Source organism: Melampsora larici-populina (assembly GCF_000204055.1).
Source record: "Melampsora larici-populina 98AG31 unplaced genomic scaffold MELLAscaffold_84, whole genome shotgun sequence".
Classification (NCBI taxonomy): Eukaryota; Fungi; Basidiomycota; class Pucciniomycetes; order Pucciniales; family Melampsoraceae; genus Melampsora; species Melampsora laricis-populina.
Genome location: NW_006768848.1, coordinates 75,822 through 91,349, shown reverse-complemented (window position 1 = coordinate 91,349; position 15,528 = coordinate 75,822). Strand labels below are relative to the sequence as shown.

At 40.6% G+C, this 15,528-nt stretch overlaps 3 protein-coding genes across 3 annotated transcripts; 1 reads left to right on the top strand and 2 right to left on the bottom strand.

Moving 5' to 3' along the window:
* Nucleotides 1-4,189: 4,189 nt before the first annotated feature.
* Nucleotides 4,190-6,623, bottom strand: MELLADRAFT_95564 (uncharacterized protein; the record flags this gene model as incomplete). The annotated part of the gene is made up of 9 exons (XM_007418082.1): nt 4,190-4,290; nt 4,401-4,701; nt 4,793-4,856; nt 4,942-5,567; nt 5,662-5,730; nt 5,816-5,885; nt 5,956-6,036; nt 6,253-6,313; nt 6,404-6,623. The coding sequence occupies 9 exons, from the start codon at nt 6,621-6,623 to the stop codon at nt 4,190-4,192; spliced, it is 1,593 nt and encodes a 530-aa protein (XP_007418144.1).
* A 1,043-nt stretch (nt 6,624-7,666) lies between these two features.
* MELLADRAFT_69205 (uncharacterized protein) lies at nt 7,667-8,152 on the top strand (the record flags this gene model as incomplete). The annotated part of the gene is made up of 1 exon (XM_007418067.1): nt 7,667-8,152. One exon carries the CDS (start codon nt 7,667-7,669, stop codon nt 8,150-8,152), a length of 486 nt encoding a protein of 161 aa, XP_007418129.1.
* A 3,376-nt stretch (nt 8,153-11,528) lies between these two features.
* On the bottom strand, nt 11,529-12,130 carry MELLADRAFT_40785 (uncharacterized protein; the record flags this gene model as incomplete). The annotated part of the gene is made up of 4 exons (XM_007418062.1): nt 11,529-11,629; nt 11,704-11,782; nt 11,859-11,937; nt 12,003-12,130. Coding segments are annotated over 4 exons (387 nt in total), but the record flags the coding sequence as incomplete, so codon positions are not given.
* Nucleotides 12,131-15,528: the final 3,398 nt, after the last annotated feature.

Genomic DNA, 15,528 nt, shown 5'->3' with positions numbered 1-15,528 from the left:
AACCATCAATGTGATGATTCTATTGAGTCATCAATGAATCAATAGCCAAGTTCAGTTGATCTCTTAAATGTCCAAAATCAAATGGACCAATCAAGAAATGACATATTTTGATTGATATGTGGTCTTGTTTGGTGAAATACCAAACAAGACCAAACACCATCAATGGTTTTTTGCTTTGAAAATTGAATTTCAGATCTGAAAATTGGCTTCATAAAATAATAGATTATACACTGCATAATCTATTAATTTCTAATGTATTTGTAAAAGCTGAAAGCTATACCAAACGGGGCCTTAGTCTGCCATTGCCATCCAACTGGCTCAATCATCAGCATCACCTTGACTCACTAAATCAATGCCTTGCAACAAACCCAAAGCTACTGCAACCAAAACTTGTAACTCACACCCAAATAATTCCAAATTTAATTTGACCAAAAAGACTTCAACAAAGGCTTGTGGTATCCTCACCTCCCCCCTTAGTGACTGTACCTTTTACCTTAAGCTACACCTAACAACCTGGATTTTTTTTTCAATTTTTAATCTAGAAATCAGATCCTTTCAATTGCTTTCACACCACTGCACTTTCATCTCAACTCACTTCATTGGTGCAAATTCAAACTCTTTGACCTTCTTGTATGTATTTAAACTGTCTTTTGACGGTCTGTCACTAACTACAGAATGCTGAAGATTCCCTACAAGCACACACAAAAATTCACGGATACTGGTTCATAATTACTAGGACCATCTTTGCACAGAAAGGCAAGGGGCCAGCAAGGAAGCAGGTCTTTGCCTGTGCTCACGGAGATCAACCTAGAACAATTGATTCAGATGTACACGCAACCTCCACCTGCCTCCTAGGATGTCTGTGGTCAGATAATGCTGTGCATGATGCAACTACATGCCAATGGGCACTTAAGATCAAAAAATGAACACCAAAACCACAAACCTTCTAAGAGATTTGAAGACATGACAGCAGCAAGGAGACACACAAATGAACAGGTTACTGAGGTCCTTGACTTGGAAAAAGCAGGTGCTGCCTCTTGAGTTATCTTGAGTACCCTCAAAAGTTCAGATCCAAACAACCTATCAACTCCTCAAGAAATTTAAAATGTGGTTAAAGAACATTGTAATGAACATTTGCATGGTCATTCATCACTCAAAACTCTACTTGATGAGCTGAAGGAAGAAGGTGATTTTCACACATACCAACTAGATTCAGACCACTTGTTATGCTGCCTGTTATTGGTTCCAAATGTGTGTGCATTGTCTACTAAGGATCTCTGGACTGGTGATATATCACTGATGGACTTAACTTACAAGACCAATTGATATGTACCACATCTTACTCAAGCTTGATTCAACACCATTCAGGCTGATGCCCTACATTACCTCTCAGATTTGACATGCCCCTACTAGTACTATACATGATGGGGGTCTCAGCACCCCACAAGTCAGTCTCAATAGCATTTGATTTTATTCTACAAGAAACAGAAAAAGATTACACTTGGATTTTAGAGCAGATGAAGGCCTTCTTGGGCTCCAAGACACTACCAACAAGTGCTATGGTGACAGATTGAGAGTTAGCATTAATGAATAGGTTGAATCAGGTGCTCCCACATTCACACCAGCTACTCTGCAAGTGGCATACAAACAAAGTGTACTTGACTGATGAAGCATGGAAGAAATCAAAGGCAAGGAACAAAATATGTAACTCTCTATCTCCTGAAGTTTTTGATCACTGTATCAGGACAATCAGCACACAGATTTGCTCAAGAGCCTTCAATTACATCAAGAAGACTTGGTTCATACCCAAGGAAAACTTTTTCCTTGCTTAGACAAAGGATGTTAAACACTTTGGTCATACTGTCACCTCTCATGTCAAAAGAGGACATGCCTCAATCAAACAATGGGTTGTGATGTCAACAGGAAATCTGGCTACAGTATACCAAAATTTAGGTCTACTTTGTCAACAGCCGCAAATCAAAGTAACTCAATTGAAATATGAAATACAACCACACTCATTCTTTGAATTGATCAAAAGGCAATAGGGGTTGGGCAAAATTTTGACAAACCAGTTTGCAAAACCCATTCAGTTGTAGTTCAACAATTTAAGAATCCTTTTGAGATGGCTAGAAAGCAATATCAAAGCCACTCTTAACCGACCAAAACTTTCATCAATCTTTTTGCTTTCCAAAAAAGTAGACCGGTATGATGTGATTCTTGATCACGCCAAAGCTGTAGCCATTCAAAACTCTTACAGCAAAAAGTAATTTGTGCCGCTACAAGCCACACAGACTCCCCTCTGGGTCCTTTCACAGAGCCCCAGATCCTTCCCTTCTGGCAAAAGCTTACCCAGGCACTTGCCTAAAATCTCCCGGTGCTGAACTCAGACCTGTAACAGATGTGTGAAACCCAGAAAACATGTCTTCCTCTATCTTCGACTCCTTTTGCCGGGCTTCTCAGAGGTGCAAAACCAGTTGATCAAAATTTTGCCCAACCCCTAATATCTGGAGCAAGGGAAATAGGAAGATCTCACACTACACATCACTTGAGGTGTGTTTCCAATTTCTCTTCCACATCACTTGTTATGCCTGAGGTTGTTAGCTAATTTGTCCCTTTGCTCAGGTTTATCAACAGTACATAAAGTCACTGTTGTTGAAAAAGGACTCAATTTGCATCATTTACTTTTGGGATCCAAAGGTTTACCCTGCATGCACTTCATAAAAAGCTTATTGAACCAAATACATATAATCTTCTGTTTCAACACTTTGACAATCATTGGCAACTTGATTATGCTCTACCCCTATTGAACCACTCTAGTGCATTGAGATTGATACAATACTTGAGAATATTCAGACTTGATATGTAACTGTACAAGCCCACCAACAAACTGTTTTAAAGAATCAACTCGCACAAATACCAAATAAACCAACTCCATCAGTTAGTGATCTGGTTCCAATTTGTTTGCTTAGGTGACGACTTGGTGCTTTGAGCAAATCTAAGCAAGATCAATCTGGATACGAACAATGTTGCCAATGTCATGAAAGGGGCCATAACAAACAAACCTGTTGAATTTATCTCAACAATACAGGAAGTTCAACCAAGCTCAAATTGTAGATCATCAAACCTTTGCTCACCACAGATAGATCCAATCATGTATACCTGATTTGCAAAACAATAACAAGCCCATAAAGGGCTGTTTATACATTACTTACAAATCTAAGTGCACGAGTGAGTGAGTGAGACAAATGGAAGTTGACCGGGGCAAAACAATCAAAAACAACAGCTATTTATTGATTGTTCAAACAATTCAGTGAAAGAGATGAAGGTATTCTACTGATACAAACACATTAAAAAACAAAAAGAAGCTCATAAAGGGCTGACAATGATTAAATCACTCTCCAAATTGAGTCCAAAGGAGGTGCAGTGGTGTGAATGGGCTTTGTTTTAAAAGATACAATCAGTAAGTTAAAAGGTATACAATTCTTGCAAAAATCTCTTCATTGCCACACATGGTGAGCCTCTTAAACAAAAGATCACCAAAGAAATATTCCTACCTGATTGTTTTAAATTTCTTTGAAGTCTACATTCATTTGACCCCATAATAACTTTTCACAAGGGTTCAAGTGATTGCATTAACATATCAGAACATCATTGCTCACAAGCCATGTTAACCACAATCTCTCAAACAATTCTTGTAAAAAATATTACAAATTGTCCAAACAAGTATCCCAACCTATCTTAGAAGAAAAATCTAGTTATTAAAGATTTACAATCAAGTTTCTCACTGCCATTTGAAAGATATCAAAGATTTTGAATCCTCCAATATGGAATATTGTGAAGTTTTATATCCTATACCATCACATCACAGAAGTCAAAACTTCCAAATTACTGCTATGATTACAAGATCATACCCGCGTCTAGTGCTATGATATCCACCACATATTCCTTTTATTGTGAAGGGTTGGTGATTAGAAGTTGATTCTATGAAATAGACGTCCCGAATTCCATCTGAGCTGCAAATTTTGCATTAGTTATTTATCAAAGATCTGATTTCAGTCTAATCTTTCACCGTGTCCAAATCAGTAGATATAATGAAGTTTGAATGGTGATTCAAATGGTGCTTAGACTATCAATGGATGACAATCAAATGACATTAGCATCTCGACAAACCTGAATTAAATGAAGGAGATTATGTCTCACAATGCTCTTTATAAAACTCAAAGCTGCAATTACTACTTTTGATCTCCTTGCAATGAGTTTTCAAGACCCTTCCCAAGTCGCTTGGTCCACCTGATCATCCAGTAAAATAATGATCACAACATCAGTATGACAATGAAAATTATGAAGTAGAGGTATATGAGATCTAGAGCTCTCATCAGCCCTTTTGATCTAAGACTTACAAAAGAAAACTCCAACTTTACGACTTTTCTCTTCGCCTTCAAGCGCAGAAAAAGAATTTACCGTATTCTTCGCAGGTTCAAATACGTCACGTTTCCAGTCTGGTCGACCGAAATGCGTTCCAGCTTCTAATCCAGTGAGTGCATCATATTGAGATTTGGCACTGTTCAAAGTGACATTCATCACCGTGTCAGTATCGAGGTGACCGGTGAGGTACATATCCATTTGCAAGAAATCGGGCTCTTGAATGCTTTCTTCTAAACCTCGTAGAACGTCTCGGAACCATCCAAATGAAGCCGGCTCCTATACAAACAGATGGAAGAGGACCATGCATTTAGTTTATTTATGGTTCCTGATCAGTTATGTAGAGGGTCACCCAGGAGAAAGTGTTCACCTTGTTCAACCAAATGAAGTGGACTTTGCGCAATCTGTGCAACTCTCCTCTCTGGTACTTAAAGCTTGTGATTTCAAATAGCACTTTACATCAGACAAGGCTCATGTAGGTAAAATTAGGTGACTTGAAATCAAATAGATGGACTCAACTATATGTTTTTCAGTATGCTAGAGAACGGTGTAACACCGATCCCTGCTCCAATCAAAACAGCAAACTGAAATTTAAACACATCCTCTGCCGGTGCACCATGGGGCCCATCGATCCGAATGGTGGGTAGCCTAATGTTCCTAACAGAGCTGATGTCCACAAAGCCTGTAGTGCGTGCGTCCTGTCCTTTGACACCAGGTTTGACCATACTGTCGAGCTGTTTCGCCAATTTGGGTGTAGCCCCAAGCCTCTGACCGACTGCTCGAGTAAAGTCGCCAACCTGACGCATATGCAAGGAGATGTGGGGTTCATCAGGAGCGCTTGAGATCGTGAAAGGATGCCATTGAAATCGAGAAACTTCTGGCATTTGTAAAAAAAGCCATTGTCCGGGAACATATTTGAAACTCGGTTTTTGAAATCGTAATTCTACTGTTCCCGAAGGATGTAGAAGAACACTGGTGATCCTTGTCTGTCTTCGAGCGGCAATCTCGCGCCAAACCCTTTCTGAAAAATACAATACACCCCCGAATATTTCGTAATAAATTCCGTTGTATCCTATACACTTTACTTCTGCACCGGGTAATGCACCTCGCACAAAACATCCACTCGCGTGAGAAAAAAAAGCAATCTTCAAAATACCAATCCCATCAATACTTCAGCACTTAAGCACGCAATCCCGTGCCCCTTTCAAGTGACTGGGCAAAAAGACAGGAAGGACATACCGCCCAGAAGAATGCCAGTTGGTGTGTATACCAAAACGCTTCGAAACATTGTCGACGCACACGCCAATGCTAGATGGAAAAAGCATGTGATGATTGTGATTAGAGACAATCTCAAACACTTGAGCAACATCGCCTTCATAACAAATCAACCCACTGCCGTCGTAGCCATGAGAACCATTATGAGAAGCATTATATGGCCTGTTAAAGGTCCAGTCTCTGTGTACCTGAGTGTATCAAAGTACAACATCACAATTAGCTCCAAGATGAGATGATGAAATTGTTATGAACATCTACATAATTCCTACGGCTGTATTTGGCCGAACTTGAGTTGCTTCAACAAGGTACATATTCCGGTAGTGGGCAGTGGTATGAACCCTGGTAGATGATTTGATAACATCATCAGTATCGTATCAGCATTTCTTACGTTGAAATTGTATTTCGCTCACATGCTGTAAAAGATCATGGAATAGGCAACTTGGCGATGAAACCACGTATTCCTTTGGACCAGAAGGGACACATAGACGTTAGTAAACCAGTGACATTTGGATTGGGAGTATCTCGATTTTTGTGGGGAAAAAACCATCAACTCACTCGTTCAATGGCATCAGCCATGTGAGTTTCGGACGCAGGAATGAGATTGTTTTTCTACAGACTGTAAGCAAAAGATCAGATGCCTTAATAAAATGTACAAACTTTGAAGGAATGAACACTACAAGCTCTATGAATGATTATATACACCTACCGGGTAGGAATATCAGGGCGCCATCCAATACAAGGCAGAGACCGGCACCTCGAGATATCCACACCGAGTAAGTGAGCAAATTCAAGATGGCGAGTTGATCGTTTGATTTTTGAGAATACCATCCCCAAACAAACAGTGCTGCATGTACTCCATGCCAAATGAGATAAAACAATAGTCGTCGCGCAGTGAATTGTCGTTTGAATGTTTTAGAGAAGCTCATGTCTTCGTTTAGTCCTCTATGTTTTGAATTAGATCGCTCTCACAACTTCGTTTGTTTCGCTCGAGTGGCTTTTTGAGCTTTCGAGGTAATTGGCCAAAGAATTATACCCCGAGCCGAAACAATCGTTGAATGAGAGATAACTCAAGCAGTCTTCAATGAAGGTAGGTTAGAAGCGTCCAGCGCCCTCAAGGTCGAGAAGCCTTATACTTACTAATGGAAAAATAAAATGTGAGTAAAATACGAGTGACTGAGTACATGTGTAGACTGATTGATTGGAATATCAGAGGATGAGGTTGAGCGGAACTCACGTACGACTTGCTAGAAATCGCAACCGGCCTCGAGATTACTCTACCCACTCACTCGGTTGGCTTGGAGCCCAACCAAATTTGGATACAGCAGCCTCAAATTCACCTCTTGGTGATGAGAGTGAACATGGAGGGCATTTTGTCACACTTGTACGGTGGCTGTAGAGCGACAATTGAGTCAAAACGACAAAAGCGCAAAAATTAACATATTTTCACATGAAACACCCGCCGAAAGCCCTGTTCAGGATGTTCCGACCCTGAGTCCGTTGCGCTCGTCCACGACAAGCCATACGAAGCCCCTCAACCAGCTCGCAGATCCATATTTCGACTCAAATGGCAGCTCGTGGTGGGCTAAGTAGGACCCCGGTATGCTCCTATGAAGGGTACAGATCTAGAATTGTGACTTTTGAGCTCGCGCGGAGATACGGCATATGGGATTAAACAGCATTCTCTTGGATTTTACCTGTTTCTGCCTGAATTTTAGAGTCACTAAGTCCAATACAGCTGATTAAAAAGACTAAACCTGTCTTAAAGCTATGGGTAAAGCCAGGGACAAGTTTCCGAGCGAGCTCAAAAGTCACATTTTTGGATCTGTACCCCTTATAAGAGCATACCGGGGTCCTGGCTAAGTGCCATTCTTGTCAAAATTCACAGTTAATAAAACTAACCGAGGAACCCTCTTCGTCTTCCACCAAAGCCTCTCACTCAAATCGATCCGCGCGCCAAACTCGATTCACCATGCCACGCCCTGCCATCCTTACAGAAGAACACCGAGAAGTGCTGTCAGATCTTGTCAACCAAGGACTAACCAACCAACAAATCCAAGATGTGTTATTGAACGAATATCATACTCCGTGCTCGCTCTCGACTCTCACTCGTGCTCGTTCCGGTTGGGGCTTACACGCGCGGTACGACACAGACACACAAGATTTGCTTCAAGAGCTCGTCACTTTCTACCACAAGAAAGGCTTACGTCCCCAGGAAATCATCGACATACTCAGCAAAAGACATGCTTTGGAAATCACGAAGCGCACCCTCGCTCGACACTGCAAGAGCATGGACCTTCATCGACGCCAAGATGATGTCGACCGAGGTCTAGTCACCTTGGACCAGGTCGCAGAATTTATCCGGACCTCTAAGCGCCGTCCTGACGGTAAACTTGCCGGCTATCAACGCGTTCAGAATATCCTTCGCCACCAAAATAACGTTGTTGTCCACCGGTAAGCATCTCGTAATTCACATCATGATGTCTTAAATTTACTGACATCAATACGGGCTCACCTTCAGCAGTGTTGTTGCTGAGATGGTCAAGCAGATGGACGCCGAAGGAGTCGACACCCGCCTTCGCAAATCGATCCACCGTTGAACGTTTTATGTACCTGGTCCGAACCACTCTTGGTCTGCGGACGGACACGACAAATTGAAGAAATTCGGTATCACTATATATGGTATCATTGACGCGTGGTCCCGACGTGTGTTGGGATTGTTTGTCCACATTACAAACAATAACCCGGCACACATTGGCCTTTATTTCCTTGAGGTGGTGAAAAACCTCGGAGGAATACCTCAATGCACCGTGACCGACCATGGGGAGGAGCACACGGATGTATTCGCATTCATTGTGCAAATTGAATATGATATGTGAAGATATCTAAGAAGAAAAAATAGTAGGTGACGAAGAGGAAGAAAATTACCTACCTGGACGTGCTTCGTTATATACAGAAGGAGAACACGCGCTGGGTGATCCAGTACCGTGGCATGGCCCTGATTTCATGACTAGTCTGGAAAGGAACGGCATATTTGATCAATTGAGGCAAGTGGCAGTTGAAGGCAAGGCAGTCCTTGAAAAATTAAAATATTACGAAACAATCCGGCTTGGTTGCTGAGCCCAAGGTCAAAGTATAGTCCGGACTGACGGACTCAGGGTCAAAACCATCCAGACAGACCTCTGTAGCGGAGTTTCATCTTCAACTTGGCGCTTTTGTCCTTTTGACTCAATTGTCGCTCTACAGCCACTGTACACTTGACACCACGGGAATTACAGCCGTTGTGAGAACTAATGGTAACTTTTTTTTATTTTGTGTTGTGTCGAGATTTAATTCAAAACTGGAAAAAACTAGAAAAAACTCCTTTTTGACCATGATTACCGTGAGATAGAAGCATATTGCAGGAGCCAAAACAAGGTTTGGGCCTGTGAGATCGAAAAAAACTGAGTTTTGGACCAAAGATTAAACTCTAGTTAAAACTCGGCGACACCCATCACCTCAAAACTTACCAATAGTTCTCACAACGGCTGTAATACGTTCGTAACCTTGCACTAGCAGTGAGCTTCTACATAAGAACTCGATTGGCATCTTCTGTGAGGTTTTAAGAGTGGTGAGTTTGGGTAATTCAAATCGTAATGGTCCCCACGTTCCAGGGAGGTGGAATTTTACACCGGCCGCTTTACACTACGGTCCAAACTTTAAGGGCAAATATGTGTTCAAAACACCCCCAGTAATGACATTCGAGAAACATGGGACTTACTTAGCAGTGACAAATCTGTTTTGTAATCATGATGTGGATTATAATTTGAAAACATATATTCTCGAGGTATCTCAATACCTCACCAGAACATAAACTGCCCCAACGGATTGAAAAGCCTGCACCAAGACCTGAGGCTTGACTTTGAAAAACCAAGTCATGAAAATCTTTGAGCAAAGTCATAGCTTGCTTTTCACATCTGTTCACTCTTTGACTCCTTTTTCTTTCTATACAACTTCAGGTAAGACCTCTCTTTCTCTTCATCACCATTCTCCACATATTCAGACCTGTGTTAAGTCGATGAAGTCATGAAATATTGGATGCTGACATGTCCCCCATTTCGCATTTCCCATCTTGCTCAATCATTTCCATTGCTCTTGTTTGCAGCGTTTGGTTCGCTTTTGGTCACACCGCGGGAATTAATAAGTTCAAAACCCGATTGAGCAAAATTGCGGTGTCCGAGTCCGCAATTCCACTCAATCGTGGATCTAGTTCACAACTCGTTCGCATTACGTTCACAAGCTTTCCTCGAGTTCCCCAGCTAAGCCTATGTAAACATATACACACGGCCTACATGTACAAAGGCCCCTTTCAGAGCAAAGACATAGCCTCAAGAATGTTTACTTTAGCAAATCCAGATTTGATGACTGAGGAATCTGTAAACATAGTAAGTAGACTCAGGTTTGAGAACTTAGAAGGTTGAAGGGTGACCAGTTGACCCAAGCCATTTAGAGCACCCACTATGGTTGCGCTAAGTGGGTGATTTAGCGTTACCGTAACGCTAAAATACCCACAGGTTCACTATCAACCTGATTTAGACATGCAGTCCGTAATGCTGCATTAAATCTTGCACCCCGCGTGCTCAGATCTACGCAAGCCTACGACTTGATTTATCGTAGGAAATCAAGTTGAAACTGCGGTTTTCCACACTTCAAAACCTCGACTACAATCCTCAAATCTCAAACTTCAAGTTCAAAACTTTGAACCTCAACTTCAAAGTTTGAACTTCACATCTGCCTTTTGAACCCCCAATCAATTATGAATTTGAATCTTCAATCATTTTTTAATAGAGTTGTACACTCGTTTGAAATTTACATTTGAGCTTGAGCAACTTGAGCATCTCAATCTTTTTGGATGCAAGAGTGAGGAGGTGGAGGAGGTGTGTGACACTGAATTTTATCGAACAAGAAGTCAAAGACCATTTGGCCATAATGCAACTGTTCACCATTGTCATTCAAAGACTCCAAAAGGGCATCGATTAGTTTTTTGAAGAACTAGGAGCAAGCATTTGATGGATGTTTTTTGGATGAAAGTTATGACAAATAAGATATTTCCTTTCAAAATCATACCACTGTGGATCAGGTCAATTCACAGTGATTTATTGTTGGTAAATCATGTGTTACTTCATCCCATAGTGGATTTCATGTGTTTACCAACTTTGGTAAAACACGCATGATTAATTTTCGCGCTCAGGAATGCAAAATCTATGATAAATCACCCTCACCATAGTGGGTGCTCTTACAGCTGAAGGGAAACTTGTGAACGTAATGTGAACAAGTTGTGAACTAGATACGCGATTGAGCAGAATTGCGGACTCGGACACCACAATTTTGCTCAATCGGGTTTGAACTTATTGATTCCCGCGGTGTCAATAAGCCTTGTCTCCTGCTTCAGCTCAACCTCATACATAGAAGTTCTAAGTATCACTTCAACTTTTGATTTTTTAGTCACCTAGAATCGGATCAATCAATCAATCGCGTCGCAATTGCTAGTGAATCAAGCTTCCATTCATTGATACCCTTTCAGTCTGCCTCCTTTATATACACCAATTCATAAAAAGCTGCGGTTCATTTCTTGTCTTGTTTGTGATCTCCACAACTTGTATGTACACTAACTTCCCTTGCATGCAAAGATGTAATGCATCCTCATCACCATCTCACCTTGATGAGTTCTTGAGCCCAAACTCGTGACGAGCCCAGTTCCCCAATGTGCAGGTGAGTGCAGTAACCAATTTTTCAAAAAAATAACCCCATCGGATCGACTCCTTTTTGAACTGAGTGTATGTTCAGTCAAGGTTTTATAATGTAAGAAAAACATTTCCACGATGATTCCTCTGCTCCCTTAATTCCTCCTTGACTTGAATGCACCTTTCAATTGATTGGGGGGATAGAAAATCCACTGTTCAGGTCCAAAATAAATCCACTCAATCAATCAAGCTCAGAACTGCCGTGGAAGATATTGTTCATACTTACTGGCTATCTTGATACAATTGGCAAGATTGCAGACTTGATGAGGTGAATAAGCAGGTATCATGATGGCTTGACCGGGTTCCTGCCCAGTCAAAATATTATCAGTTAGAGGAAGAAGCAAAGCAAGACCTATCAGGGGGATCTGTGCATAAATTCACTTGTCGAATTTCCCAGCCTTGGACTTGACAATTTAGAAAAAGTTCTGAACAATTTTTGGGATCTAAAAATGTTTTCGACCTAGGATAAGAGTTTTTGTCAGTTTCTTTGTTGGGATCACAGATTAAACCAAAAACCAGACTAACAGATGGATCGGGTCATCATATTGTTTCCTTGACTCCACTGTGCTAATACCCAACTTTTGAGCTCTTTGGTCTATAAGGTAATTTCTGATTTTGCTGGTATCCAAATGATGGTATATGTGCCAGAGTGCCTGTATGGTTACAAGTCATTAGCACTAGGTGATGTAATGAAATAAGAGGAATACATTCGACCCACACAACCTTGCCCACCTTCATCTTCTTTAGCATAAGTTTGTATGTTGATAGCATCTATCGGTCAAAAACACAAATGCAAAGTTTTGAGTACCTCTCAGGTTGGGCCAGATTTTCTAAACTCACCACCTGCATCCAGGTGCAGACTTCAAAAAACAGAGCCAGCATGTTATTAGAGGCTTAAATATTGAAGGTACACAAAGTGGGATCTTACTTACACTGTTGAGCCGTGTGACCCTCTTTGATCCTTATTTTGCATGGCCACATACATCTATAGTAGAAGTACACAAACAATCAGCAAGTGATGTGGGTTTGATTGCCTTTCGGCTTACCTTGGGCCCTCTGAAAAAAAGAGTGTGCTATATATGTCAATGGAACAAGACTACGATGGATTAATTCAATGAGAATACTCACAGGTCTGGCTTGTTGGCTTCTTTTGGGAGACTTCACCACGAGACCATATGTCATTGAAGAGGCTGGGATAGTCCTTTAGGGTTTCAGCTGGGATCTTATAGTAAGGTCGCTGGTTCTCTTCCAAGGGTTTGAAAAGGAATTTGTCAATGGATGGTGGGAAGTGAGATTCTTGCACAAAGTCTCCTGGGTCTGATCGAATGTCCATTTCATTAAGCATTGATTGAATGTCAGTTATATTGAGATGAGAAACCTTGATGTGGGAACCATCTCCATGGGTGCTGATTCGATTGTGTCTCTGACATCGGGTAATCTGAGTGTGCCATTTTGTTTTGAAGTTAGAAATGTCTCGATGGGGTGATTGAGAAACTAGAATAATAACTTCATAGCACTTTGGACAGGCCATGTTTCCACACTGCTTGCACAGGCAATCAGCACCCACCAAGGTTACTGAACAATAATTACAGGTTATAGTAGCTTCCTCCTCGTGTTGAATGAAGTATACAGTTGTATTGTTGTTGTACCAGTCTCGTTCTCTTTCAAGGATGGGTTTCAAATGCTGAGTTATGGAATGTCGTAGTTGATTTACTTGGTTGGCTGTTGGAGGTTGATGAAATTGGTTGGGAAATGTCAAGGTTGGGAATCTGTAGGGTATATGATTTTCTTCTATAAAGATGGGCTCTCCAAGATAGTTCCCTGTATGTCTTTCCATGAACCAGTAGCAAATATCTTGAAATGAGCAAAAGGTCTCATCTTCAAGCTTGAGGCAGGCTGTGCAGTAATGTTTCTGAAGGATTGCTGGCAGTTCCTTGCAGGGAAATGATTGCTGAATGATGGTGGTATTTAAAGTATTGATAACCCCGTATTTGTTCAATAGACCTGACATACTGTTTGACTTCCTGGCATTAAAATCGATTGGAGTAAGAAAGATAAAATATTGAGTGGACTTAAGCAATGATCCTCCAAAGCGTATTCAAAATATAGATTGGTAATGTAGATTTTTTGGGGGCTCAAGAATAGACATGTGGTTATCTTGTGGATGCACAAAGTGGGAGGGGAAACTGAAGCAGGGTTTCTCAAGATTTAGGATCACCTGATCTTTGTTCATTCAAAGTTCAATATAGGTGGTTGGAATACATTGTGGATTTACAAACAAGGGTGGGAGTTTGTTAAAGTTAAAACTGAGGGTTCTACCATGAACTCTGAGACTGTATTTACTGACGGATGGAACTTCTTTCCTTTTTGTGGTATTTTACAGTGGTGATATCATCAGCTGTTTACCACTTTTTACCAACCTATCCATTTTCTTCCCATAGTGTTCACACTTGTCTTCTTCTGTGTTCTGAGATTCTTTTTTACTTCTGAGATCATCTTTGGTTGTTTTGTCAGCCCACCCACCCAATTTCCCATCTTCTGTTGCTGTTGCTTTATATTTTATTTTATTGTTATGGTGCTTTTACATTTTAAAAGAAGAATTATCAAGTTATGTTCAGTTTTTGTTAGTCATTATTATTTCTTTTAAGTCAAAGGTGTTATTTTTCTTTGGTTACGATGTTTTTTGTCTTATGTTATTATTTCTCTTTGGCTGTGGTACTCTTTATCTTATTTTTTCTTTCTTTTTATTTTTTATTTTGTATTTTTACATTTTTTATATATAGTCATTGTGGTTTTTTAGTTATGTTTCAGCTGCCACCCCATAAGGTTCATATTTTAGTCAAGAAATTTTATACTCTAGGTTTTCTAGCCTAGGGATTAAGGGTACTCAAAGTACTATGTGGTGCCACATATCTGGCGTCACATACTTTTCAAGTCCATTCTCAACTCGTGATATCTATGTTTGGGAACTAGATGGCACATTGGTTTTGGTTTCTTAATTCATAAGTATTATTCATTTACTATACTAGTCTTTTGGTAAATCCTAGTTAAACCAAAACCATCCCTTTGTTCGAGAGGTTTTAGGTTTCTTGAGGGGGCCCCTCCGGGAGGAGGGGAGTAGGACCACCTAGGACTGTAGATGGGGGAGCTCTGAACGGCGGGCTAGGCACCATCTACGTACATGTATAGACAAAATAAAAAAGGAACCATAATGTAAAGAGAAATTAAAGGGTAAAGAAACCGTTAGCAACCTGTCTTCGTCTTACACCGAAAAACATTCCAAGACTTTCCAGGTTATAAGAACCTAGTTTTCGTTAACCTCAGTTAACCATTCCACGTTACCTAAATTGTGGTACACCGTACCCACTTAAAGAAATACCTTGTATCCTAAGGGGTAAGTGACACTCTACCTGGGTGGAGGGCGGGAGCGAGAAAGATAGTTGAGAGACAAAGTGTGAGAATGGAAAGATAGAGAGGATTTCCTGCAGAGTGCGAGATCTCTCGGGGAGGGGAGAACTTGACGCGTGGGAAAGAAGATGGAAAAGTTTTTCCGCAAGTCTGGAAAACTTTTCACTTCTTGTTTTACTACGTGTATGCGTCAAGAAAAAGGTTATCCTCTCTAGAAGGATAATTTTTCCCCGAAACAGCCCCGTGCGATGTCACTTCAATGTCATGGAAAACGGTGGTACCGTCGTGCCTTTGGGTACCACCTATCATTTCATTTTTGACAAGGAAATTACCATAACCAGTTGAAGAAAAGGACATATTGAATTATATTTGGCATATTGTAATGTCAGCAGAAAGGTCATTTTGCCTGTCAAAAACAAAATGAGAAAGTATGTGGTGCACATATGTGGCGCCACATACTTGCTTTGAGTACCCTTGGCCCAAACCTTGTGCTTGTTTGGTATTTTTATACTAAGTTTTAGTAAGCTTAATGTTACACATTTCAAAAAAAATGATCAAACGAAAAGACAAAAATACTGATTAAATAAAGGAAGTCTAAGAAAGCAAAAAAAATAAAAAAAAGATTGATCAGTAAATTCTAATA